Source organism: Columba livia, chromosome 12 (genome assembly GCF_036013475.1).
Source record: "Columba livia isolate bColLiv1 breed racing homer chromosome 12, bColLiv1.pat.W.v2, whole genome shotgun sequence".
In the NCBI taxonomy this organism is placed as follows: domain Eukaryota; kingdom Metazoa; phylum Chordata; class Aves; order Columbiformes; family Columbidae; genus Columba; species Columba livia.
The window spans coordinates 1,389,056-1,414,363 of record NC_088613.1 but is presented as its reverse complement, the minus strand read 5'-3'; the positions used below and the strand labels follow the sequence as shown (position 1 = coordinate 1,414,363).

At 46.4% G+C, this 25,308-nt stretch overlaps 2 protein-coding genes across 5 annotated transcripts; both read right to left on the bottom strand.

The window, feature by feature from the left end:
- Positions 1-104: 104 nt before the first annotated feature.
- On the bottom strand, positions 105-2,318 carry LOC135575276 (chromosome-associated kinesin KIF4-like). Its single transcript, XM_065077367.1, has 4 exons — positions 2,133-2,318; positions 1,500-1,610; positions 703-786; positions 105-386 (listed from the first exon to the last, which is right to left on the bottom strand). The coding sequence occupies exons 2-4, from the start codon at positions 1,605-1,607 to the stop codon at positions 240-242; spliced, it is 339 nt and encodes a 112-aa protein (XP_064933439.1). The 5' UTR covers positions 1,608-1,610; positions 2,133-2,318; the 3' UTR covers positions 105-239.
- A 573-nt stretch (positions 2,319-2,891) lies between these two features.
- Positions 2,892-25,308, bottom strand: LOC110363877 (chromosome-associated kinesin KIF4). 4 transcript variants are annotated; one of them, XM_065077352.1, is made up of 34 exons: positions 25,185-25,308; positions 24,552-24,662; positions 23,767-23,850; positions 23,337-23,450; positions 21,910-22,043; positions 21,692-21,806; positions 20,957-21,147; positions 20,596-20,688; positions 16,948-17,114; positions 16,635-16,729; positions 16,331-16,450; positions 14,949-15,124; positions 14,529-14,590; positions 13,749-13,884; positions 13,185-13,243; positions 12,871-12,976; positions 12,258-12,323; positions 11,773-11,958; positions 11,401-11,504; positions 10,975-11,119; positions 10,341-10,451; positions 9,545-9,628; positions 9,115-9,228; positions 8,750-8,905; positions 8,270-8,364; positions 7,708-7,837; positions 7,313-7,483; positions 6,848-6,955; positions 6,532-6,609; positions 6,336-6,443; positions 5,515-5,673; positions 4,634-4,753; positions 3,837-3,959; positions 2,892-3,253 (listed from the first exon to the last, which is right to left on the bottom strand). In XM_065077352.1, exons 5-34 carry the CDS (start codon positions 22,030-22,032, stop codon positions 3,074-3,076), a joined length of 3,681 nt encoding a protein of 1,226 aa, XP_064933424.1. In that variant the 5' UTR covers positions 22,033-22,043; positions 23,337-23,450; positions 23,767-23,850; positions 24,552-24,662; positions 25,185-25,308; the 3' UTR covers positions 2,892-3,073. The 4 variants fall into 4 exon arrangements, with proteins under 4 accessions (XP_064933424.1, XP_064933425.1, XP_064933422.1 ...); XM_065077353.1 differs by lacking the exon at positions 25,185-25,308 and having other exon boundaries at positions 24,552-24,787; XM_065077350.1 differs by lacking the exons at positions 23,337-23,450; positions 23,767-23,850; positions 24,552-24,662; positions 25,185-25,308 and adding an exon at positions 22,344-22,451.

The following is a 25,308-nucleotide window of genomic DNA, read 5'->3' as shown; positions in this document are numbered from 1 at the left end:
AGCTGCTGGAAGAGCTCAGAGATCCATTTTAATTGTAGGGATTGCACCGTGTACGTAATCACATCCAACTAGAAGTCAGCAGGGTTTTACTGCAGTCTCAACTGCAGAACTGCACCTTCTGAAACGCCTTCGTAGACAAATTCAATAATCACATTGCCTCCTTTAACAGGTAACCCCATGTTTCTCCCCTCTGCTCTCCAGCGTCAACCCCAGCAGCACCAAGCTGAAACTCCATTTGCTCATTGGTGGAATGCACAACATGTATCACCTACTTTGACTCGAGCAGCAACCCCTTCCATTCCCCGGTTCTGAGTTTCCTTCCGTCTCTCGGCAGCCTCCCGTTGTTTCTGCAGAGCATCCTTCAGGCGCTTGTTGGCGGCTGCTGCCTGTTAAACATTTCACACAAGAGCTGAACAGTAGTCACTTCACTCCATGGGCAACAGCTGAAACCAGGAGGTAAACACAGTGCAAGCCAGACATCGGGACACAGGGAAATTTCCCCTTTAGGGAGCAGGTTTAACCAGAGTCCCTCAGAGCCTACAAGCCAGAAGCACGGGGTTTTTCTACAGGGAGAAAAACACCTCTTTCCAGATCTCTAAACCGCTTTTAAGAAGCTTCTGCATATCCTCTTACAACCTCCAACTGTACTCTGCAGACGTCTAGGAACGGTTTGGGAGTTTCTGGTGGATATGCGCTCCTCACCTCTTCCGTTTTCCGCCGAAGTACATTGGCCTGCTTCTGGAAATCACGTTCTAGCTTGAGGAGCTCATACTGCCTCTTGCGATCCTGCAGGGAAATAGTTAAGACAAATGGGAAACAAAATGACAAAACACAGTAATACCTATTGCCAGTTTCAGGCTTCTTGGAACACAATAATTCCATTTGCTGCTCTGCAATGCAAACGTTTCATGGCACCAGTTTCACTGATCATCACAAGCTTGGAGACAAGAAGGGGCTCCACGCTTCCCATCAAAAAGGTTTAAGGCCTCTGAAGGTTGTAAGAGACTGGAAGCCAGAAGTTTAAGACTTAGTGTCCCGAGCTATTGGGAAGAAAAGTTCCCCCAGAAGAATTTCTGGGAGACCAGGACTCCAGAGGTACAGATGTTGGCTGCCTATTACACTTGAATGCTACAAGACAGCTGGACTTCATGAACAATTCTCACTGTTTACCTGCAGATTCAGTATTTCTTTGAAAGTTTCAATACCTCCCATTCTGCAGTCAAATCCTACAATTTGAAATACTTACAAATATTAATATATTTGCCTTCTGCTTTAGAGCTGAATCGTGATGTCTGTGTTGACAGCTTTAAGACTGCCAGACACAAGCGGGCGAGTCAATTTACAACAACTGCTGAAAGGTGGCAGCCATATGAACTAATGTTACCTTCAAAGCATTGCCCAGATGTTCTTCAGATGCTCGCAAGTTAAACAAAGCCTTGCAGCAAAGGCTTCCATGGTTTGTTTCACTCTTTGGAGGGAGGTGCAGGCTGGGGACTCACCCGTTCTTTCAGCTGGATCACTTCCTTGTCCTTCTGCTGTTTCCATTGCCTGAATTTCTCAGCATCTTCTTTCATTTGACGCATCAGCTGAACCCTCTGGTTTTTCATGTCCTGAAAATTGGAACGGGCTGGCAGAATCGTCCAGTACTTGCAAGGCCCAGCTGAAGGGCCTTGGACAGATGATACACAAGTCTGTTTTTTGGGAGTGTAAGAAGGGATAGCCCAGGCCAGTGAGAATGGAATGTCGGGTTGGAATGCCGCCCCCATACGTATGATGTGTGAATGTCCCTGGGCCTGGTCTGTGAATGAGTGGGAACGTAACTGAAACAAACGTAACATGAGTGTGGTGTGTTTTTAATAACAATTATTAAAAAAACATCTTATGCAGCATTCCTGTCCAGGCCCGTGTCTGCAAATCCTATAAACTGCCAATGGCTAACAAAGGCCTCAGCCGGGCTCAGCTCTCTGCTCCGCCCGGCTCTGCGCTCCTTCCTGAACAAGACCTCTGTGTGTGTGTGCACGCTGGCTGCGTCCTGCTGTGTGTCGTTTCTAACGCTGCAGAACGCCTTCTGCCTGGAAGCTGCTTTGCCTGCACTGGAGCAAGCCTGAGAACCGCAGGCTGGGGTTAGTTACCCTGATCTCCTGGTTCAGCTTGCAGACGGTGCGTTCTGCAGATTGTGACAATCTCCCCGACCTGATACTCTGAACGGCGTCTGACTGCGATCCTGGAGGAGCCTGGGGCAGCCCAGCCGGAGGCGGATCAGCTGGACTGAGAACCGGGCGCAGGCGTACGGATGTTCCGCGGACAAATTTGTTAAGAAATCACTGGAAAAGGTGAGCGGCTGGGGCAGGAGGAGGGACGGGTGAAGCTCCTCCTGCTATTCTCTCTGTGGGAGGACTTAAATATGAAGAAAGTAACACACGTAGACTGTTAGTTTGGTGTAGAACTAATGGCTACCCGGCAGAAACCGAGAAGGCTTTTAAACTTGAACTTTGGGACAATATAGGGCAGAAATTAGGGTATAAGATCACGCAATGGAGATAAAGAAGCTAATCGGGGTCCCAATGAGAATTACAAGCAATTTATTGACCATCTTCAAGAGGCCATCAATAAGCAGGTTGAAAACTTAGAAGCTAAGGAAGCACTGGTGTTGAAATTAGCAGTAGAGAATGCGAATGTTTGCTATCAGGGTGTTATCTGCGAGTTTTACAGTACGTGTTACATGCTCCTGTGTGTTGCCTCTCTGCAAATCAAGCAGCTTGTCAGGAATGTGAGTTAATTGTTTTACCGGTTGTTTTTAAGTGTGCCGTAAAGCCTTCTCCCCACTTCTCCCACTCGCGCTGCAAGTTGCCCTGTGCTTCCCCTGCAAGAAAAGGAGCAGCAGCTGCTGGAAGAGTTCAGAGATCCATTTTAATTGCAGAGATCGTACCATGTACATAATCATGTCCAACTAGAAGTCAGCAAGGTTTTACTACCTTTATTAAAGCTACAAAAACTATTTAAAATCACTTCAATTATTGACATAGTGCTAGCGAGGGTCTAATGCACCGCCCGAGAGTGGCCGCTGTGCTCGTCACTCGAACTCCCTGATGGGGGTGCAGCCCGAGAAGAAGCTGGTGTTGCTGCTCAGAATCCTCTTCTTCCTCTTGCCGAGCGGTACCTGGTTCTCCCGGGCCTCCTCGTCCCTCAGGAGGGCGGCGGCAGCGCTGGGCTTCCTCAGGGACACCTCCTGCTCCGTGATGTCCTTCAGCACCTGGCGGAAGAACACGGAGGACGATTTTGGAGCCGCCCTGCAGCAGCAGCTGGCACCCGAGCTCGGGGCAGCACGTACACAGGCTGCCAGGCCAACAGCAAGAATTGCTTCATTTCTTTACTCGACAAAATTCTGAGGACAAATTCGTGAGACGGTGTCTGGAATAGCACAGAGGGCACATGTGGGATGAGGGAATTCATTCAGCTGAGGTGAAATTACAGCTGCCAAGCCTGAGCACCCAATGGCTTAAGAACAGTCACTCTGGATGTAGACAGACGTGATTTTGTCCTGCCGGCCCCTCAGTTACCAGTCTCTGCTTGCTGGGAGGGGCAGCAGGAAAGCGTGTGAAACCCATGTGGCAAAGTTTTAGTACGAAAACTTAAGAATTCAGCAAACTCAAAGCTTAGAGACACAGACTCAAAGCTTAAATACAAGCTGGCTTGACAGCTGTAGTCTGTTTGGAATTTCCTGCCAGCACTCTATCATTCGGGGTCTTTTTTTTCCTTAAGATCTGTCACTAGCCCTAACTAAGGCGTGCGCACATTGCGAACCACTGTTCATTTATTCCAGCGTCAGGCAGTACCTCCGAGGGTGAGGTGATATTCACAGGCTGAAAGAAGGTCCCTCCTGCAGTCACTTCACTGAGGTCTTCAAGTTTGAAGGAACCTCCTGAGTCCCGTGTTTGGTCCTCGCCCAGTAAAGCGTCCTGGGGGCAGCAAAGGTTAAAGACATTTCTACAATATCTAACCTCCCTTCCTTCCCCACCCACCGCTAAAGGAATATCAGGGGTCTCCAAGCCAGCAGCTTGTCAAGTAATTCCTAGTACAGGATGCTGGACACCTTTGTCAGGCAACTAGTTTCATAAAACAGTAATTAAATAATTACTACAGGTGGTCTCTACTTCAAATCTCCAAGAGTGCAGCAGACCCTTCTATCAAGAGTTCTCACTACCACCAGTTGCTCATGAACCTTCCTGATGCTACAATCCCCTCCCTAAATCACCCTTCTGTTCTTAAAACAAAACCAAACAACAAACCCCCTAAAAATTAGTTAAGTTTTTGTGCCATTTAAAGCTAAAGACACAATTTTCATTTACTAAGTGCATAAGGAAGACTTAAATTGTTTGTCTCAGACTCAGGGCTGACAAGTGGGTAAATGTGGGATTTGGGACATTGTGCAAATCTCTATATTCCTGGTACTGCAGCGGAAAACTCTGTCCTCAGTTCCCACTGCTAACCACTGAATTCCAGCAACGTTACACGTTTCAGGACGGTGTGTATGTGGTGTTGCCAAATCACTAACAGCACAAGCGCTGACCTGTTCAGCCAGCTTTGCTCACACTGCTAACAGTTTGGCCGCCGGCCCCCCAGCCCCGCTCACCCGCACGCCGGGGTCCCTGTTCCTGCAGTTGAACAAGTCGCAGCTGCAGCTGTCGCTGCAGCCCAACCCCTGCTTCCTGCAGCCGCAGCGCCTGTTCCCACAGTAGCCCTTGCAGGAGCACTAAGAGAGGAAAACACAACAGAAAAAGAGAGTTCTGTGTAGAAAGAGCTTCATGTTTTATAGACTGAGTCTAGATCGCCACAGCTGGCAGCAAACGAAAGGATGGGACCAGCCCTAAGCTGCCAGGGACCTTTCATTGTCTCACTGTCAGTCCTGCCTCCCAGGAATAAAAAACCAGACCTTTGCAGCTACAGAGCCAACTCTTGCTTCAGTATCCCCACCAAAGCATCTTCTCTTAGTCCTGAGATGAGGTTCTCAGGGCCATGGGGCAGTGCCAGGGCTGGGGAAACTGGTGGACTCGATCTTGAGGGGCTTTTCCAACCAAAATGATTCTGTGATTCTGAACTCAGTTCTGAACTGAGCCGGAATTTGCACTCAGGTTCTACTGGGCTGCGTAAATGAACACAGAAGAACCGCAAACGCTCCTTCCTGCAACACGGCCAAAAAGAACTCCCCAAAACCCAAACCACCCCTAGTACCGTCATTCAGGATTTATCAGGTTGGAAAGCTCCAGTGAAAGGAACTAAAGCTTGACCTTAAAATTCTTAAGCTTTCCTGGGGTAATTGCTGACATTTCCAGTGACTGTCATGAAATGTGTCATAATCTACCCCAACAACCAATATAAACAACGTATAAAGGCTTTTCAGAACAATGGTGGAGATGCAACCGTCTCACAGTTTCTCTGTACACACAGCAGATCCGTAAGGACACAGGCAAGTGACTCCCAGGGAAGAACAAGCCACAGGTAACCAGATCTTACCCCGATCACGACTTTCTTTGCTCCTCTGCCTGGTTTTACCGGAAGCCACTCGGCATCCTCTGCCTCCTCTCCAGTGTCCGAGTCTGAGAACAGCTCTTCCACGTGCATCTCTGGGCATCTTCCACGCGATTTCGCTGTCGTCTGCCGGCCAGTCTTTGGCTACATGCAGAGATCACAAGGGTTGAGGCCCCCGAAGAACAAACAGCGGGTTTATGTTTGACAAGGGCACTTCAGAGGGCCCCAAAGCACGGCCCCATCCCCCTCAGGCAGCCAAGGAGGAGGGAGGGTCAGGGAAAAAACAAAAGATCAAGTTGTCAGGGAATAAAAATTCAATTTGAACTGCTAGAATTTAAAAAAAAAAGTTGACAAAGCCTTGGAAAGTTAATAGATTGGTGTCATAGTCTTGGCAAAATAGTGTCAGATCATTTATTCCTCCCAGCACGAAGATTCATCCCTTTCGCAAGGCAGTGATTACATTTTCTGTGACAGATGCTTTGCTCCATCATTCAGAGACTGGAAATGCTGCAGAGAAGCCACCTGGGTTACTAAGGAGGATACAGAGCCAGATGGAAACAAGTTGGGTTTTTTTTTTCCTCTCTTTTTTTTAAATCCAAAAACTAACACAAGGTATTTTCAGCAGTATTCTGAAAACGGGTATCATCGGGGCTGTCTGAAGTAGAGACCTGGCCCACTTCAATAAATGGAACAAGATGCCTTATAAAAAGCAACTTGGGAGGAAGAAATCAAGATTATTACTGGCCAAGACTGTCTTTTGGAAAAAGCCCAGGTCCAATACAAGCAAGAGAAGTGGGATACAGCACCTTTACTTTGGGTAGAATATAGTCAAAAGAAGAATCTGGGGACTCAGATGACATTTGCTGAGCGTGACGTATCTTCTGTCCACTGGCAACTTGGATAAGCAGCAGTTTCTGTTCAGAGGGACAAAAGTTAGCTTTGCAAATTCGTTAACCCAGCTGCCACGGAGCTCTTATGACTCATGTCTGCACAGATCTCTACCTGTTTAAGAGTTTCATTCTCCTGCAGAAGCTCTTGGTTCTTCTCACAGATCTCCCGCATTTTCTCCAGCTCTTCCTCCTGTTTACATTTATTTAATGGAAGAAAATACAGAAAAAGATACATGAACCACCCCCCCCCGGCTTATTCCAACTCATATAACAATTATCCCCTGGAACCAAGTGAACTGAGCACAATTTTAGCTACAAATGGAAACACTCTCCATCCTCCTGCACCTTCCTCACTCTAAGGCCACCGCTCCGAGTGACAGGTATCCCCGATGGCCACATCTCCCCAAAGCCACGTCCCAACACTCCACCTGGAACTTGACTCGCTCTTGCAGCTTTTTCTCTTGCTCATTCAGTGAATCTTCCAATTGCTTCTCTGCTGTTTCTTTTTGCTGCAGCTGGCTGAGCAGGTACAGAACCTAAAAGCAAATTAACATAGCAAACAGGCGTGAATTCCTGGCCGCTCTAAGGCCTTAGCAATTTCAGAAATATTATTTCTGCCATTTTCAGCGTGATTCTGCCCTGATCTACTTCAAAAGTTATCTGGTGCTCAAGTATGACGTCCTCACTTCAAGCATCACGAAAAGTTATCAGATAAAACAGAAGATAAATGGGGAGATTTCTTGGGTTTTTGTCAGCTGTCCTGCAAGACTTCACCAAACCTCGACCAGCTCACGGCTGGTTTCAGCACAACACTTTGCGTTTATCTCTGAGCAGATCTGGGAATCGGAGCCAAGACACAGGAGCTCTCAAGATGTCCATTCCTCCTGTTTTACCTTCTCCTGGTGTTGTTGCTCCTGCAGCAAACACTGATTTTGGAACTCGGCCTCCATCTCCGCCCTGTGGTTTTGCTCTTCAGTCACCATCTTCTGCATGTCCGAGCAGTTGGCTTTGCTCTGCTGAAGGCTGCTCTCCAACTTGCTCACCTGCACTTTGCAGGAGACCAGCTGGAAGACAAGAGCAAGACGAGCGCTTGGGTCAGTGAGTTCCACGTTTGCAGAGTCTGTTGGGCAGACACGCACCAGTGAAGGCGAAATCAACCTCACCCAGCACAGCAGCACTTCGCTTGAATTCATCTCTGCTATCAGCCTGTAAGTCATATCTTTTTATTTCTGGCTAAGCACTTAAAACCTTTGTTTTTAGTGATAAAATAGGAAAATTCAGAAGTTACCTCTCCAAGGAGATACTTCAAAGCACATTTAGCCTCTAGAATTGTTGCAATGCTGTCCCAACGCTGTTTCACCCGATCTCCACTGTCAGCATCCAAGAGTTTCTGCTGCAGATCCGCTATCTGGGCACTCCTTTGGAAGAACGTGTGTATTTGAGATTATGACACAGGAGAAAACCTGGGCTAGTGTCTGGGCTGTCACCAGCACATTAGACAAAACGGTTCCAGTTAAAATTTTGAGTGCTTAGGGAAGCAGCTGGAGTGTGCAAGGCGACACCAGGGAGCTTCTCCTCCCCTCCCCACTTCCAATTAAAAGTACAGTGTTTCCCTCACACAGAGATGCTCACAAGCATTTAAGCACAAAGCAATTTTAGCAAACAAGCAGTGCCCTCACATCCCCACATTTTGAAATAAAAAAGAATCAAACCAGGAGAAAACACATGGCCTTACTTCATATTTTTTCACTGTCAGTAATTTATTTGACTGCCACAGAAGAACTGTAGGTAGAGATGGGGAAGAAAATGAAGGCAAGGCCCTGCAAATCAGCTTTGTGGTGCTGCCTTACCTGAGCCCCATCTCAGTTTCCAGGCTTTCTATCTGCTTTGATAGGGAAAGGTCCAACTCTGATGTCTGCAAATCTGTGATGCAGTAGGTGCGTCTCTGAGGGATTAGAGCACGGGACAGAAATGAGAAACAGGTGAAGAAATGCACGCAGGACTGGGCTTCCATTTACAGACATTTCAGTAAAGAGGAGCCATCTCTCTGTAGCTTAAATACCATTTTTCCTTCTCGAAAGCATCAAGTCTTTGATAAGGGCTGTGACCCACTCACATGCATCAAATGTGTTGCATTAATTAATAAGTTACATCAGCAACTCTGTTTCCCTGAGATGCCAGGGGACAGTAACAACACGAGCCCTTTTCTTCCAGAGAGGAACCACTTCCATCCCACCTTCTGAAGGGAAAGGTCAGAGAAGAGTGACCAAGTGACAGTACTTGAACAGCCAGAGCTGTGGGACAGGGAAAACGGTATTTCCCTCTCTTACCCGCAGCTTTGGAGGTGGGTTTTCTCCAGCCTCTTTCTTCTCTTTAAGCTGATGGAGCTCCTGTGCCAGGATCTTTCTGTCCTCCAGCAGGTCTGCAAGGTGCCGTCGAGCTTCTTCAGTGCTAACGAGAACCTCTACTTCATTTGCAAGCCAGCTCTGGAGGAAAAAGAAAGAGGAATTTACTGCAGTCTCAACTGCAGAACTGTACCTTCTGAAACGCCTTCGTAGACAAATTCAATAATCACACTGCCTCCTTTAACAGGTAACCCCATGTTTCTCCCCTCTGCTCTCCAGCGTCAACCCCAGCAGCACCGAGCTGAAACTCCATTTGCTCATTGGTGGAATGCACAACATGTATCACCTACTTTGACTCGAGCAGCAACCCCTTCCATTCCCCGGTTTTGAGTTTCCTTCCGTCTCTCGGCAGCCTCCCGTTGTTTCTGCAGAGCATCCTTCAGGCGCTTGTTGGCGGCTGCTGCCTGTAAAACATTTCACACAAGAGCTGAACAGTAGTCACTTCACTCCATGGGCAACAGCTGAAACCAGGAGGTAAACACAGTGCAAGCCAGACATCGGGACACAGGGAAATTTCCCCTTTAGGGAGCAGGTTTAACCAGAGTCCCTCAGAGCCTACAAGCCAGAAGCACGGGGTTTTTCTACAGGGAGAAAAACACCTCCTTCCAGATCTCTAAACCGCTTTTAAGAAGCTTCTGCATATCCTCTTACAACCTCCAACTGTACTCTGCAGACCTCTAGGAACGGTTTGGGAGTTTCTGGTGGATATGCGCTCCTCACCTCTTCCGTTTTCCGCCGAAGTACATTGGCCTGCTTCTGGAAATCACGTTCTAGCTTGAGGAGCTCATACTGCCTCTTGCGATCCTGCAGGGAAATAGTTAAGACAAATGGGAAAAAAAGGACAAAACACAGTAATACCTATTGCCAGTTTCAGGCTTCTTGGAACACAATAATTCCATTTGCTGCTCTGCAATGCAAACGTTTCATGGCACCAGTTTCACTGATCATCACAAGCTTGGAGACAAGAAGGGGCTCCACGCTTCCCATCAAAAAGGTTTAAGGCCTCTGAAGGTTGTAAGAGACTGAAAGCCAGAAGTTTAAGACTTAGTGTCCCGAGCTATTGGGAAGAAAAGTTCCCCCAGAAGAATTTCTGGGAGGCCAGGACTCCAGAGGTACAGATGTTGGCTGCCTATTACACTTGAATGCTACAAGACAGCTGGACTTCATGAACAATTCTCACTGTTTACCTGCAGATTCAGTATTTCTTTGAAAGTTTCAATACCTCCCATTCTGCAGTCAAATCCTACAATTTGAAATACTTACAAATATTAATATATTTGCCTTCTGCTTTAGAGCTGAATCGTGATGTCTGTGTTGACAGCTTTAAGACTGCCAGACACAAGCGGGCGAGTCAATTTACAACAACTGCTGAAAGGTGGCAGCCATATGAACTAATGTTACCTTCAAAGCATTGCCCAGATGTTCTTCAGATGCTCGCAAGTTAAACAAAGCCTTGCAGCAAAGGCTTCCATGGTTTGTTTCACTCTTTGGAGGGAGGTGCAGGTTGGGGACTCACCCGTTCTTTCAGCTGGATCACTTCCTTGTCCTTCTGCTGTTTCCATTGCCTGAATTTCTCAGCATCTTCTTTCATTTGACGCATCAGCTGAACCCTCTGGTTTTTCATGTCCTGAAAATTGGAACGGGCTGGCAGAATCGTCCAGTACTTGCAAGGCCCAGCTGAAGGGCCTTGGACAGATGATACACAAGTCTGTTTTTTGGGAGTGTAAGAAGGGATAGCCCAGGCCAGTGAGAATGGAATGTCGGGCTGGAAAGCCGCCCCCATACGTATGATGTGTGAATGTCCCTGGGCCTGGTCTGTGAATGAGTGGGAATGTAACTGAAACAAACGTAACATGAGTGTGGTGTGTTTTTTAATAACAATTATTAAAAAAACATCTTATGCAACATTCCTGTCCAGGCCTGTGTCTGCAAATCCTATAAACTGCCAATGGCTAACAAAGGCCTCAGCCGGGCTCAGCTCTCTGCTCCGCCCGGCTCTGCGCTCCTTCCTGAACAAGACCTCTGTGTGTGTGTGCACGCTGGCTGCGTCCTGCTGTGTGTCGTTTCTAACGCTGCAGAATGCCTTCTGCCTGGAAGCTGCTTTGCCTGCACTGGAGCAAGCCTGAGAACCGCAGGCTGGGGTTAGTTACCCTGATCTCCTGGTTCAGTTTGGAGACGGTGCGTTCTGTAGATTCCTTCAGCTTCAAGAGCTTCGATTGATCATTCAGCTTTTTCTTAAGCTCACTCATTTGCCCTTCCAGCTCCTGAAGTCTTTTCCGACGCCGTTCACTCAGCCTGCAAAGAAATCAAACACCCACCTAATTACCACTATTCTCAAACAAGTGCTCTCCAACTTTAGAGACACCATATGGAAAATGAAGCAGTTGTGTATTCTCATCTTTCCCACTGATTAAAGCCATCATGCAGTTCATACAACTCACATGGCATGTTAAAGGGATGCATTTGCATCAAAATAAGAGCTTTACAAATAGTTGAAGTACGTGCAAGACAATGAATCTTTGCAGGTGCATTAACACAGTTTCTGGTGCTATCAGCACCTCTTTGCACACTCTTACTTGGCTTGGTTGATGTCCTTCTTGGCCATGTGCAGAGCAGAGAGCAGCTCCTCCTTTTCTTTTTGCAAGTTGCTGACCTCCAACTCCAGATCCTTGATATTAGTCTAGAAAGGACAAGAGTAGTAAGCCTCCAAATAAAAACCCTGAAATTCCATCCCAAGGCAAAGCTTTAAGACGGGAGGCCTTGAGAAACCACATTCCTTCCCAAGAGGCTGTAAACCACCCAGTTTACAAGCAGAGTGTCCAAAGGGCTAGTTCTCCGTACACTGAAATCTTAGTTAGAACCCGTCCCTCCTCAGCAAGGAGCAGCTGCATTAATGAGGGAAAATTAACCAAACACGTCCTTACCAGAACTATTTCAGAAGAGTTTACCTGGTACTGGGACTGAATGGGCTCCAGCTGATTATCGTTCTGTGCCATTTTTTTGGCCAGCGCCTCTTTCAGAGTCAGAGCTTTATTCAGTTCAAGCAGCTCTTTGGACATCTGTGCTTGACGGAGAGCGTGTTGAGTGGTGAAGTCATCCGAGGTTCTCGTGGTGTCCTGGCCCATTTCTGCATCCTGGAGGAGACACAGCGATGAGCAGGAGAGGCCGCTCAACATCTCTTGCACTCCATGAGCACAGTTTTTGCAGAAGACTTCCAATACGTTTTTTATATCAAAAGTTAGATATTCAGAAATGAGAACAGGTTGTTGATCCTGAACACGTTGAACAAATAAGAGTATAAAAAGGCAGCACACAGAAAAGGGAGACATGCTATTTACCAAAGATTTGGATTAGGAAACTAGCAAAGGATGCAAATAAAAGAGTGATGGGGGGATAAAAACATGCTCTGCACAGCCGGACTCCCCTGACTTACAGCTGCAGCATCCTGTTGAGAGTTTCCCATCTCTGCAGCAGCTTCCACTGTAGCAGCATTTTCACTCTATATAGGACAAAGAGAAAAAAATTTTGGCAGAAAGTGGAAAATGAAGTAGCTGGACAAGGCTTTCTTTCTAGTTGTCCCTGAAGTCCAGCACTGGCAGCTGCCTCCTCACAAAAGTGAGGAGTCTGGGAACAGGGGAAACGTCTAACAAGTGAGAACAGAGAAGTTCCTCAATTAGACAAAGATTTGGCACCTGCTATGGAACAATTCCAGGTCTCTGCAATTTCAGTCCCTCATTAAAACTACCAAGTTTCTAACTCGAATCCCAGCTTTTGGACTGTAAATCCTTGCTCATCTCCCACTATCAGATTATTTTATGGAGACTCCTCCTTTTCCCCCACCATGTGCAGCCACTCAAGCACAAATGGCCTTTCTGCAGCATTAAAAGCCCGGCAGGGCAGCTGGTTTTGAAGTAATTTAATGCATGTCATTCTTGGGCTCCTTAAGCAAAGCTTCTGCAAAGCTTCAGCAGATTGGCACAAGAACCCTGGGTATCCACAGTAAACTCGCCTGGCACACACCCTTCTCCCTCTGGATTCACTCTTACCTGCAACTGAGCCAACACTTGTTGCAGATTGCGAATCACCTCAACATTCTCTTTCAGTTCCTCATCTTCCACAGTCTCCACCAGCTTCTGCAGATCCAGCTTGCACCTGCAATGCAGACACGGGGATGAGTCTCTGAGTGTTAGATGGCACATTTGTGTCACACGTGCCAATAAGGAACAACTTTCCCCACTGCACATACAAACGAGCTCTGGATGAACAAACACAAATTGACCGTATCCAGTTTATTCCGACAAAAACATTTAATGCTGAAAGACATTTCCTCAGCATGAGCGGGGCGTGGAAGGAGACTTACACAGCATGCTGCTGAAGTTGTTCGAGCTTGGCATTCATCTTCTCATTTTCTTGTTCTGTCTAAGAGAAGTCAGAAATATACTGAATTGTAGGAAAAGCGACACAGGAAGTCACAAAACAGCTAGCTTACTTGTAGTGGAAGATATGTTGTCACTCTGGCAAATCAGTGTACTGAAAAGAACTCGCATGATCATCCCCAGCAGGTTGTTTAGACTAAACACTCTTTTTCACAGCAATGAATCCAAACAAAGCAGAGTGGGGTGAGAAAGAGAGAAGAGAGTGAGCACTTGTGCAAGTGTTGGTATTGAAAATGCTAAAGCCACAGAAGAGCTGCAAGGTTCAGGCCTACTTTTCCCCATTGGAATCACCAGATCTACAGGCTCCAAGAGGCTCTGGAGGACTTTCGGTTCTGACTAATAGCTGGAGATTTGAAATAAATGTGAAAGGAACATTAAAGATAGAGATTCCTAACACACCATTAGTACAGGAGCTCCTATGGATTAATCTTCAGCTAAAAGGGGGAAGCCATGCAACTGAAAGCTCTTCCTGAGTACCTGAACCTTACCAGAATGATCCTCTCCAGCATCTGTGCTGTCTGTCCAGCAGCATCGCTCAGCCCTTGGCTCAGCTTTTGATTCTCTTCCATTAGCGACTGGTTCTTCTCCATCAGGGACTGGAGGTTCTCTGAAGGCGCCATACTACTGAAATATTAAGAACCAGTTTGCTTGCAAACGTGACTTCACTAGAGGTTTGTAACAGCACTGAAGTTACCTTCAACTTTCCTAAATAACTTACAATAGATATAGGTTGTAGCAGATGAACAGAACTAACTGGAGGAAGCCTAATCTGAATTCAAAAACTTAAGTAATGCAGCATAGCAAAAGTAGACATTTGCAAGAGAAGAAAACACCCTTTTTTGAAACAATAATGCTGTTTAAGCAGTGGCAAGTCTGTAAACTGCATGTACTTGGGTTTTGAAACAACCTCAGAAGACAAAACCTACAGAATCCAACTCTTCTCTCCATTTTGTGCTTTTAAGAACAACGGTGCCCTATATTTAGAGGTGGGGGAGAGGAAAAATAGAGGGATGGATGGGTCTGAGAAACAGATAGTTAAGAGACATTGTCTAGTTCCCCTCATGTTTCCTACAACAGATTTTTGCATGGAATTCCAGTAAGCATGACAAAAAGAAGAACAAAAAGAGAAAAAAAGTCTAGATGCTATTAGAAAGCAACTAGTTTGGTCTACCCTCACTCTCCAGCACTGCCTGGAGCAAAGGAGATCTAGAGCCTGTGCTGGTGCGTCACAGCCACCAGACCACTGAGAATTAATCTACAAATCTTACTTGATGGACACGGGGAGGGTCCCTCCGTGGGCCTGCAGCAGTAACACCTGTAGCTGTTGAACCTAGAAAGACAAACAATTGCTACTTGTAAATCTCTCCCACGTACTAACTGGAACACTATTAAAATCCTTAATATCCACAACTGTTCTTTTAGCATTAGCTGGGGAAAGGAACCGCATTGCTACAGTATTTCATGTAATTCACTCCTAAAAAAACCCAAGAGCTCCCTGAGGAATGCTCAGATCAGAGGATGCGAAGCCAGCACAGACAGCTGAAAGGAGCCGAAGGGCAGGTCTCTCGCTTTGCTGACCCAATGCTCTGCTATTACCACTCACATGAGAGAAACTCATTGCTTGCCTTCCTAAGCTACTTGAACAGAGGACAGATCTGCTCCTCTCCCCTGAAGAAAGCACCCAGTACCTGCTGCTTCAGATGATGCAGCTCAGCCGCCTGCGGATCAAGGTTGACAATTGGTTTATTTTTTATTTTTCTTGCTCTGTCAGCATAACGCAAGGTATTCAGGGTTTCTTCTAGATTGGAATCTGCTGGGCTCACACAGGCAATCATGAGAGTGTGGCTGTTACCACCCAGAGAATCTGAGAAGGAAAACAAGGCACAGCACTTTGAGAGAGCAAGAACGACCAGAAAAATATCAGCACTGAGGTATCTAAAACCACACGAGTGCGTATCCATGCTACAGGTAGAAAACATCTCGCTGTAGATACAGAAAGCAGATGACAATGAACACACAACAGCTACCTGTAGTTGTGTGACATTGTCACCTACTTTGTCCTCTGCCCCAGTCAGTATTTAAGAGCTTTATTTTGAAAGCCAAAGTTCCAAAGTTACATCTCAGCTCTACGCACCGATGATTTCACTTCAGAATCCCCAGTAATCTTCTTGTCCCGTTGAGTAACATCTGCAATTACTGTAATTTCTGTGCACAATTTCTGGCATAGTTCTTTCTGATTTCCCACACTATAACAACTCAAGACCTCCGTTAATATCCAGACATCCAAATTCACAGTCTTCAAATTTAAAGAATTATTGGCTAAGAACCTGTTTGTTCAGACCATCAAGCTGCATGGAATTTTAGCCTTTGGTTGTACACTAACGCATATTGGCTACATAAAATTTTTGATCAGAAAAAGAAAGGGCTCCACATCCAGTTCTGCATAAGACAGTTCCTTTTTAATAAATGTTTTCAGATATGGAAAATACTGAAGATCCTAACTTTTTGTACTGAGTTATTTAACTACCAAAAAATCCCAGTAAATCGCATTACTACAGCTATACCCACACTAAAGGCTAATTTAAATAAAATGTATTCAAGGACTACCACAGCTATGGAAAATTAAGTACCACGAAGACTAGATACTCAGACTAAGAAAAGAGAACACAAATATGACGCACACAGTGAAGGCACAGACAGCTTGAGCTTCATTCTGGTTGTGACAACCTCCAGCAAGCAGCTATAATCAGGGCATAATAACAGACCTCTGCTTCCAGACTTCTCATATTCCTTCTCCCTCCCTCAAAAAAAGCACTGAAATTGTCTAATTTCCTCCCATCACCTAGGAACTGCAAAAGAGCAGGACCCATCAGTGAGCATCAGTGCATCTGTAACCTAAAAATAAAGAGTAAAGGAAAGGTCTCACTGCAGTGAGAAGAGGAACTAAACCAGTAGAAGTAATCCCTTTGTCAACACTTTGAACTGCAGTTGTACGGCTGTTGGTTTTTTTGCTGCTTTGTTAATTAAAGCACATCTGTACATTTAGGCTTGATCACCACCTGTCTCTTACCTTGCAGCAGTCTCGTTAGCTTTGAGTCTCTGTAGGGGACAAAGCCACCCTTTTTGTTTTCGTCACCAAGAGCGCTAATTACGTTCCCCAGGCAGAGAAGCCCTCTGTTTATGTTGATGCCTGCATGCAAACAGATGACAGTGAGCAGGAACTGGTCATTTTATGTCCTTTTTACAAAAATTTAAGGCTAAAGAAAGCACATTATAAAGGTTAAAGAACTGCTATGTTTTTCCTGACAAGGACTCAATTTATTAACTCAAAAATGGTAAGAAACCCAAGCTACGCCAGCCCTTTTCCTACAGACCTTCTTTTAGTCGGTCTCCCTCAGCCTTGGTCTTCTTTTGTCTCTCAGAGCCAGCAAGATCAACCAAATGTAACTTACAGCGAAAACTGGTGTTCCTGTGGTAGAAATAGTTTATTTTACTCTCTCGAGTAAACATGCAGTTAGGGAAGGAGCAGTCCAGTGGTTACCCGGCTGAAAGATGTATTTCTTACCAGAGACAGCCAAAGAAATTAACTGCCTCAAGAGCAGGAGTTGATCCAAGACCAGGAGAGAATGACAGGACTATGAAATTTTGAGTAAGTCTGATTCCCAACAGCTGCGTGATCACACTTACTTGTCATTTTTCTTTTTCTGATCGATGCAAATGGTGAAGATGGCATGGGAGCGAGAGGACTGGGAGTTCATCGCTGTGGCGGCCACTGTTCTGGAGTTGTTCCCTTGCTCTAGGCAGGACACAGTATCTTGGACATGGGTGACATTTCTTTCTGTTAGCCCTACAATCTGCAGCCAGGAAGAAAGCAGCATTTATCCTCTCCTTCCCCGGTGAGCAGCACAAGATCACACTAAACAAAACTATTAACAGATCATAGGTACAGGCGTCCCACACACCCACGCCGTGCGTACCACAGCGGACAATCCACCCCACCAACCGGAACTGTGTGAAAGCAGCACAACTGATGGATGGAAGTTGAAATACAAAACAGGTAGAAAAAGCAAGAAGCAGCACGATGATTTCCTGTACTACAGTATAAACACACATCTCTACAAAACCACCAAGAACTTGAGCACTCCAACAGTTTCCCCTCGGATCCCTTTGTTGCACACTACATCTGCCAAAAGACAAGGGTTGCAACAGAGTTTGAAATCTGGTGAGGACCTGAAGTACAACATTCTGATATTCACCTAAATCAGCCTTCAAAAATAGTCAGAATAGGACTTCCAAGTGGCTTTGTCATGAATGTCTGACCCTATTGGTCTTGCTTTTTGAACAAACTTAAGGATCACCAATAACTTTAGGACCATCAGTAGTTTCATTTATATAAAGCAGCGTGCAAGAACGGAGACACTCGTGTGACAACCTTGAAGTGCTCCCCCCATCCCAATTCAAACAAAGAATGATGTTACACCTTAAACACCGAGTTTTTGACACTTTGGGCAGAAAAGATAGATGCCTGTGTCTTTCCTTTCCCAAGGTTTTGTGAAATGAAACATAGATTTTTAAGAGAGGCAATTAAGTGTTGCTGTGAAGGCCTCATGGCCCAAGTGCGATGATGGAGATGAACCACCTGTTGGACAACCAACTACCAGAAGAAACCACAAACCAACAGCTAACCCCGACAGGCAAAACAACTCACTTCTGGTCAGTACTGGGAACTTTCTCTAAGTTCAAAGACCCCAGACTCATTTCCAGAAGAGTCTTCCTAATTAACATGATGAGTGAACAGAGGGAGGAGATGAACCATCCTCTCCTATCTCACATGTAAATGAACTGGGTTATAAAATGACCTCATATGTGACATGAGATGGTGGCATGTACCAAAATCTTCAGCATGTCCCCCCCTTCCAGAGGATGGCACAACCTATGGAGCAGTGATATCTTTCTCTCTCTGACACCTTAGTCTAACATATCTACTTTATTTTTCTTCTCTCTCTCTCTTTTCCTCCTTCTTGACAATTGTAAGTTCTGCTGCTAAAGCCTTATTAAGCTTTATGATATAACAACTTACTTTCACCAAGTCACTAATTGCTGTAATTTGTATTTGTATTCCACCAAGAGCTTTTAGTAAATTCATAATTGGATCGGACCTCTGGAGTGACTGTCTGTCATTCACTTTGCATTACCGCACAGAAATACCCAGAGTTAACTCGCACCTGATCTCACTTGGTGAGACAGGGCACGCATCACGTTCGGAGTTAACTCATCCTTCACCCCATCTGGTGGGACGGGACAGTTTTTTGATACCAGGAGTGGGGTTTTCTGTGAGAAGTGGTTTTAGAGGTCTCCAAAGCAGACAGAAGCCTGGCTGACAATGGAGAACTGGCCTGTGCCATGTTCTCCGGCAGTGGGTCACGGCATCCCAGGTTAAGCCAGACCTAGACAGCTCCCCATTGTTGAGTTTACTAAAAGATTATAAGGCTTGCCCAACTCCTGAGGATCTTAGGTGGGCATCGGGACATCAGTCGTCCCCAGAGATTGTAACTGAGCGAATATGGGACTTGGCAAAAGAAAACAGGTTTAAGATCTTTGCTGTTTTGGGAGCTGCACTGATAGCTGCCCAGAAAGACAAGCAAGGGATTAAATCATTGCAGATAGAGTTGGCAGCAGAGTGTTCTAAGCAGCAGAGGTAGAATAAGGAGAGGGAGAAGTAGCTGATAACAAATTAATCACAGAAACTTGCAGAACAGCTCGCAAGATGCTTTTCATTATTAACCTGTTTTCTTTGCAGGTATCTGTTTAAACATATCACAGTTTAATTAAGTCTTTGCCTGTTCTATGGTACAGTAAGCTCACAGACTGTTAAATCCAGAGAATACATAGACCCAAAACATACATTTTGTGATGATACAGAAGACTGTGAGCAATTTAGCTCTTTTCTGTGCAAACGTGGTGATAAGATTTTGTGTGTGATAGCTGTTACTTTTCTTTCTAGCCTACTAGCTTTATTCCAGCATCCAGACTTGCGCAGCTCTGTGACAGGCTGTGTCTCATCTCAATGTACTAAATTTGGCTTTTTTGTACGTACACCAGATAAAGAAGTATGTTTTGGGGTAAAAGTTGTAGCAACCCATATGAGATGCTAATAAAAGCCGTGCCCAGCCCAGCTCACTGAAGAACAGCACGGGCAGGTGCCGATGGGGCTCCAGCCTGGCTGACCTGTTTTGTCAGGGAGACCCAGCGGTGCCTCCACCTGGCTGAGCACCAAACAGCTCAAAGCTGCAATGGTAGAAAAAAAAAAATTGAGATATTGTCTTGAAGAAGTTGAATTGTGATCTGTTTGCATATTTGAAATTGGTACTTGGTTTGCAGATCTGAACTCAGTACTTTAGTTTGCGTATTTATATCTGGTATCAAAAGAATTTTGTTTGGGGAGATAATTACAAAATGGGAACCAGTTCTGCTACTGAAGTATCATCTTGCTCCCCCCTTAAGATGCAGCGTTACACATTAGAGTAAATTTGTGTGGGGAATCCTCTGATAAAACAAAGTTTGAAATTATATTGTATTCAGTTATGGCCTGAATGTGGGATTCTGGGTTATAGTGCTGTATTGCAATTAATGTTGTTTTGCAGAACTTTGGAAAATGAGGTGAAGTACAGTAGTGTATATTAGCTTTTTAAAACTAAACGCTGTGATGGACGTGAACTTGGGAGGGGGTGCTTTAGAAAGCTGCTTGAATATGATTTGGTTCTATAAAAATGAAAACAATGGATTGATGTTTAATATGCTGTTTATTGACATGTGTAAGAAGTTGCAAAAGGTAAATGGGGCTGAGGAATGTAAAAGGAATACCTGTTGCTCAGCTAATTGGAATTGCATGTAGAATATATAATAGCAGGAACAAAATTTTAAAAACTAAAAGAGGCAAAAAGAGCCCAGGCCTGTGCTGTACAGCTCAAACATAAATTTCAGACCTCTGTCAAGCTGCAAGATAAACTCAGCTCACTGTAACAGAGGAGTCTGCCAAGGCCTGGCAGCTCCACTTGCCAAGTCACTAATCACTGTAATATGTATTCCACCAAGAGCTTTTAGTAAATCCATAATTGAATTGGACCTCTGGAGTGATTGTCTGTCACTCACTTTGTTTTAACACACAGAAATACCCAGAGTTAACTCACACCTGATCTCACCTGGTCAGACCAGGTGCACATCACATTGAGTTAACTCATCGCACCTGATGGGACAGGACAACTCATTTCACCAAAACACGTCTCCCAAGCCAGGGCACTCCCTCCTGTCCCCACATCTAACAGGGCAACTGACCTTTATGCCCTCTTTGGGATCTTCCCGTATACTGATTTGACAAGATCGTTCTCTTGATGGGCACAGCAGGTCCAGAATATCCTCGTTGTAGATCTGAAAGCATCAGAGCAGCAGCTCAGAGTCAGCAGCCTCGCAAGAGGAAGACATACAGTTACGCTGAAGTCATGGCTAATTTTACACGACGTTCTATTCATTTTACATTTAGAGAAAGATCCCTAGGGCTCAAAACCTAGTTCCTGACATGATCTTGTGTAGTCTCACATTTTGATTTGATAAATGTGTCTTACTTGAAGGAGGTGACCTCATCAAAACTCACTTTATCTGCAATTCTTTACAAGAGTTTGAAAATCAAAACTTTTACCTCTAGATAAGAAACTTTGAGGTCGAATTCCCAATCCTGCCTTTGCTCCTTCTCCTTAAACAGCAGTTTGATTACCCGAGGGATGACCCCCACGCTAGGTTCATCCTCTTGATTGGCCGTGTATGTACCTCCCATGGAATACGTTTTCCCAGATCCTGTCTGTCCATAGGCCAAGACAGTCGCATTATACCCTGGGGGAACAAAGGACACCAGAGGAGACGGTCACGTGGGAACCAGAAGCAGCTTTGACAAACAAAGCTGCATTCTACTAACAGGATCCTTCCAAAAAAGTTCGCAACATCAAGGGGAAAAAGCCCGTTAAAAGCTCCTTAAAGCACTGATATAATTATTATTGCAGCTTTTCTTTAAGACTGTGCTGTTGCTTTACTAGAGCCAGTGACAGAAACACTCTGTAATTCTCTGTCATCCCAGCTCCACTGCAGCACTGGTAACAGCTCCTGGCATAGAAAGCTTATCAACTCATTATATCATTCTTGATGAAATTCGCTTGCCTTACATAAACTGCTTCAGGAACCAAAATGACCCAGTGAACACACACAAGTCATCTTGACTTCTTACTAGAGTCAGCGTCTAGATAGCACAAGACTATTTCCCAAGAACACCAAAGAAAAAATGAGTTAAAATGGAGAATTAAACAGCACCTTCTTCCACACAGCTGAGCCCACCAAAATCCCCAGTATTTTAAAACAGAGTTGGACCCTGATTACCACAAACCTTCAAAGATGCCCCGTACGAGAGGCGCGACAGCCGTGTTGAAAACTTCCTCTTGTTCAACTGAGGGGTCGAACACGTAGTCATATGTGAAGGACTTATCATTACCTACAACCACCTGCGGTGAAGAAGAGAACAGACAGCGCTGGCTGAGCCACCCCAGCACCCCGGGGCAGGGAGAGGGGACAAGGACCGACCCCCAGGCACAAGGCCTGTCTCACCTGCGGCTCCCCCGGCACGAAGGACAGGCACAGCTGGCACCCTTCGCTGGTCTCCTTGGGCACCAGGGGCCGGCAGCGCAGGGCCACCCGCACCGGGATCCACTTCTCATCTTCTCTCACCATCTTCAGCCACCCTGCGGAGAGCGGAACCGCCTGAGGCCTCGCAGGGGCAGCGCCCAGGGATGCCGGGAGGCACCGCCCCGGCGGGGGCCAGCGCTGCGACCCCCAGCCCTGCACGCCGCGGCCTAGGCAGGAGCAGCCTCAGGCTCGACCCCGCAGACCGCGCCCAGCCCCGGGCCAGGCCCTCCGCGCTCCCCGCGACACCACCAGGAGAAGCCGGGGAGGATGAAGGAGGAAAAGACGTGGGGGAAAGAGGGGGAACACGGCCACCACCAGCCCAGCAGCGGCCCCGTCCCGCCCGGCCCGTAACGCACCCGCAGCCGCCGCCGCCCGTTGGTGAAGGGGTGCCGCAGCAACCGCCAACATTTAAAAACGGAGCCGTGCGTCGGGGGGCGGGGCCGTGCGTCAGGGGGCGGGGCGCAGCCATGGCGGGCCGGCTGCCCTACGACGGCTTCCCGGGGGATTTCCTGCCGCCCTACCGGAGCCGCCGAACGACGTGAGGGGGCGCAGCTGCGGAACAGGCTCGGAGTCAAAGGAAAGTTGCATTGCTCATGCATGTTGGTACTAACTGGATTGAGGAGAAACCATGCAGTTACCCTTTGATGGTGATTAAGGACATGTCTGACTAAATCCTGTGCAGAAAAGCCGGCTCTGCTTGCACCAGAAGGCACATAATTATTAATATTGCGTGGGATACAGAGCTGTGGGAAGGTGCAGGGCTAAGGCAGCGTCCATCGCACGCCCAGTGTCAGCCTGAGTTATCACTATTGCCATTGGGGAAAAAAATCAACCACAAACAAACCACAGAAACACATACAAAAAAATGCCAAAGAAACACAAAACAGAAAGAAAATAAAACAAAAATCAACAGCAACACAAACAAAAACCCCCAAAAACAAGCAAACAACAAAAAAAAAAAACACAAAAAGAAAGCCCCCAAACCAAGACATTTTGAGAAGCAAGCCTCAATTTTTGTTCGTGCTGCGACTCAACCATTATCACCTCATGACGAGGAGGGGCAAGAGAAGCAGCTGCAGCTGCTGGAATTGCTCAGAGATCCATTTTAATTGCAGGGATTGCACCGTGTACGTTATCACATCCAACTAGAGGTCAGCAGGGTTTTACTGCAGTCTCAACTGCAGAACTGCACCTTCTGAAACGCCTTCGTAGACAAATTCAATAATCACACTGCCTCCTTTAACAGGTAACCCCATGTTTCTCCCCTCTGCTCTCCAGCGTCAACCCCAGCAGCACGGAGCTGAAACTCCATTTGCTCATTGGTGGAATGCACAACATGTATCACCTACTTTGACTCGAGCAGCAACCCCTTCCATTCCCCGGTTTTGAGTTTCCTTCCGTCTCTCGGCAGCCTCCCGTTGTTTCTGCAGAGCATCCTTCAGGCGCTTGTTGGCGGCTGCTGCCTGTAAAACATTTCACACAAGAGCTGAACAGTAGTCACTTCACTCCATGGGCAACAGCTGAAACCAGGAGGTAAACACAGTGCAAGCCAGACATCGGGACACAGGGAAATTTCCCCTTTAGGGAGCAGGTTTAACCAGAGTCCCTCAGAGCCTACAAGCCAGAAGCACGGGGTTTTTCTACAGGGAGAAAAACACCTCTTTCCAGATCTCTAAACCGCTTTTAAGAAGCTTCTGCATATTCTCTTACAACCTCCAACTGTACTCTGCAGACCTCTAGGAACGGTTTGGGAGTTTCTGGTGGATATGTGCTCCTCACCTCTTCCGTTTTGCGCCGAAGGACATTGGCCTGCTTCTGGAAATCACGTTCTAGCTTGAGGAGCTCATACTGCCTCTTGCGATCCTGCAGGGAAATAGTTAAGACAAATGGGAACAAAATGACAAAACACAATAATACCTATTGCCAGTTTCAGGCTTCTTGGAACACAATAATTCCATTTGCTGCTCTGCAATGCAAACGTTTCATGGCACCAGTTTCACTGATCATCACAAGCTTGGAGACAAGAAGGGGCTCCACGCTTCCCATCAAAAAGGTTTAAGGCCTCTGAAGGTTGTAAGAGACTGAAAGCCAGAAGTTTAAGACTTAGTGTCCCGAGCTATTGGGAAGAAAAGTTCCCCCAGAAGAATTTCTGGGAGACCAGGACTCCAGAGGTACAGATGTTGGCTGCCTATTACACTTGAATGCTACAAGACAGCTGGACTTCATGAACAATTCTCACTGTTTACCTGCAGATTCAGTATTTCTTTGAAAGTTTCAATACCTCCCATTCTGCAGTCAAATCCTACAATTTGAAATACTTACAAATATTAATATATTTGCCTTCTGCTTTAGAGCTGAATCGTGATGTCTGTGTTGACAGCTTTAAGACTGCCAGACACAAGCGAGCGAGTCAATTTACAACTACTGCAGCCATATGAACTAATGTTACCTTCAAAGCATTGCCCAGATGTTCTTCAGATGCTCGCAAGTTAAACAAAGCCTTGCAGCAAAGGCTTCCATGGTTTGTTTCACTCTTTGGAGGGAGGTGCAGGTTGGGGACTCACCCGTTCTTTCAGCTGGATCACTTCCTTGTCCTTCTGCTGTTTCCATTGCCTGAATTTCTCAGCATCTTCTTTCATTTGACGCATCAGCTGAACCCTCTGGTTTTTCATGTCCTGAAAATTGGAACGGGCTGGCAGAATCGTCCAGTACTTGCAAGGCCCAGCTGAAGGGCCTTGGACAGATGATACACAAGTCTGTTTTTTGGGAGTGTAAGAAGGGATAGCCCAGGCCAGTGAGAATGGAATGTCGGGCTGGAAAGCCGCCCCCATACGTATGATGTGTGAATGTCCCTGGGCCTGGTCTGTGAATGAGTGGGAATGTAACTGAAACAAACGTAACATGAGTGTGGTGTGTTTTTAATAACAGTTATTTAAAAAACATCTTATGCAGCATTCCTGTCCAGGCCCGTGTCTGCAAACCCTATAAACTGCCAATGGCTAACAAAGGCCTCAGCCGGGCTCAGCTCTCTGCTCCGCCCGGCTCTGCGCTCCTTCCTGAACAAGACCTCTGTGTGTGTGTGCACGCTGGCTGCGTCCTGCTGTGTGTCGTTTCTAACGCTGCAGAACGCCTTCTGCCTGGAAGCTGCTTTGCCTGCACTGGAGCAAGCCTGAGAACCGCAGGCTGGGGTTAGTTACCCTGATCTCCTGGTTCAGCTTGCAGACGGTGCGTTCTGCAGATTGCGACAATCTCCCCGACCTGATACTCTGGAGGGCGTCTGACTGCGATCCTGGAGGAGCCTGGGGCAGCCCAGCCGGAGGC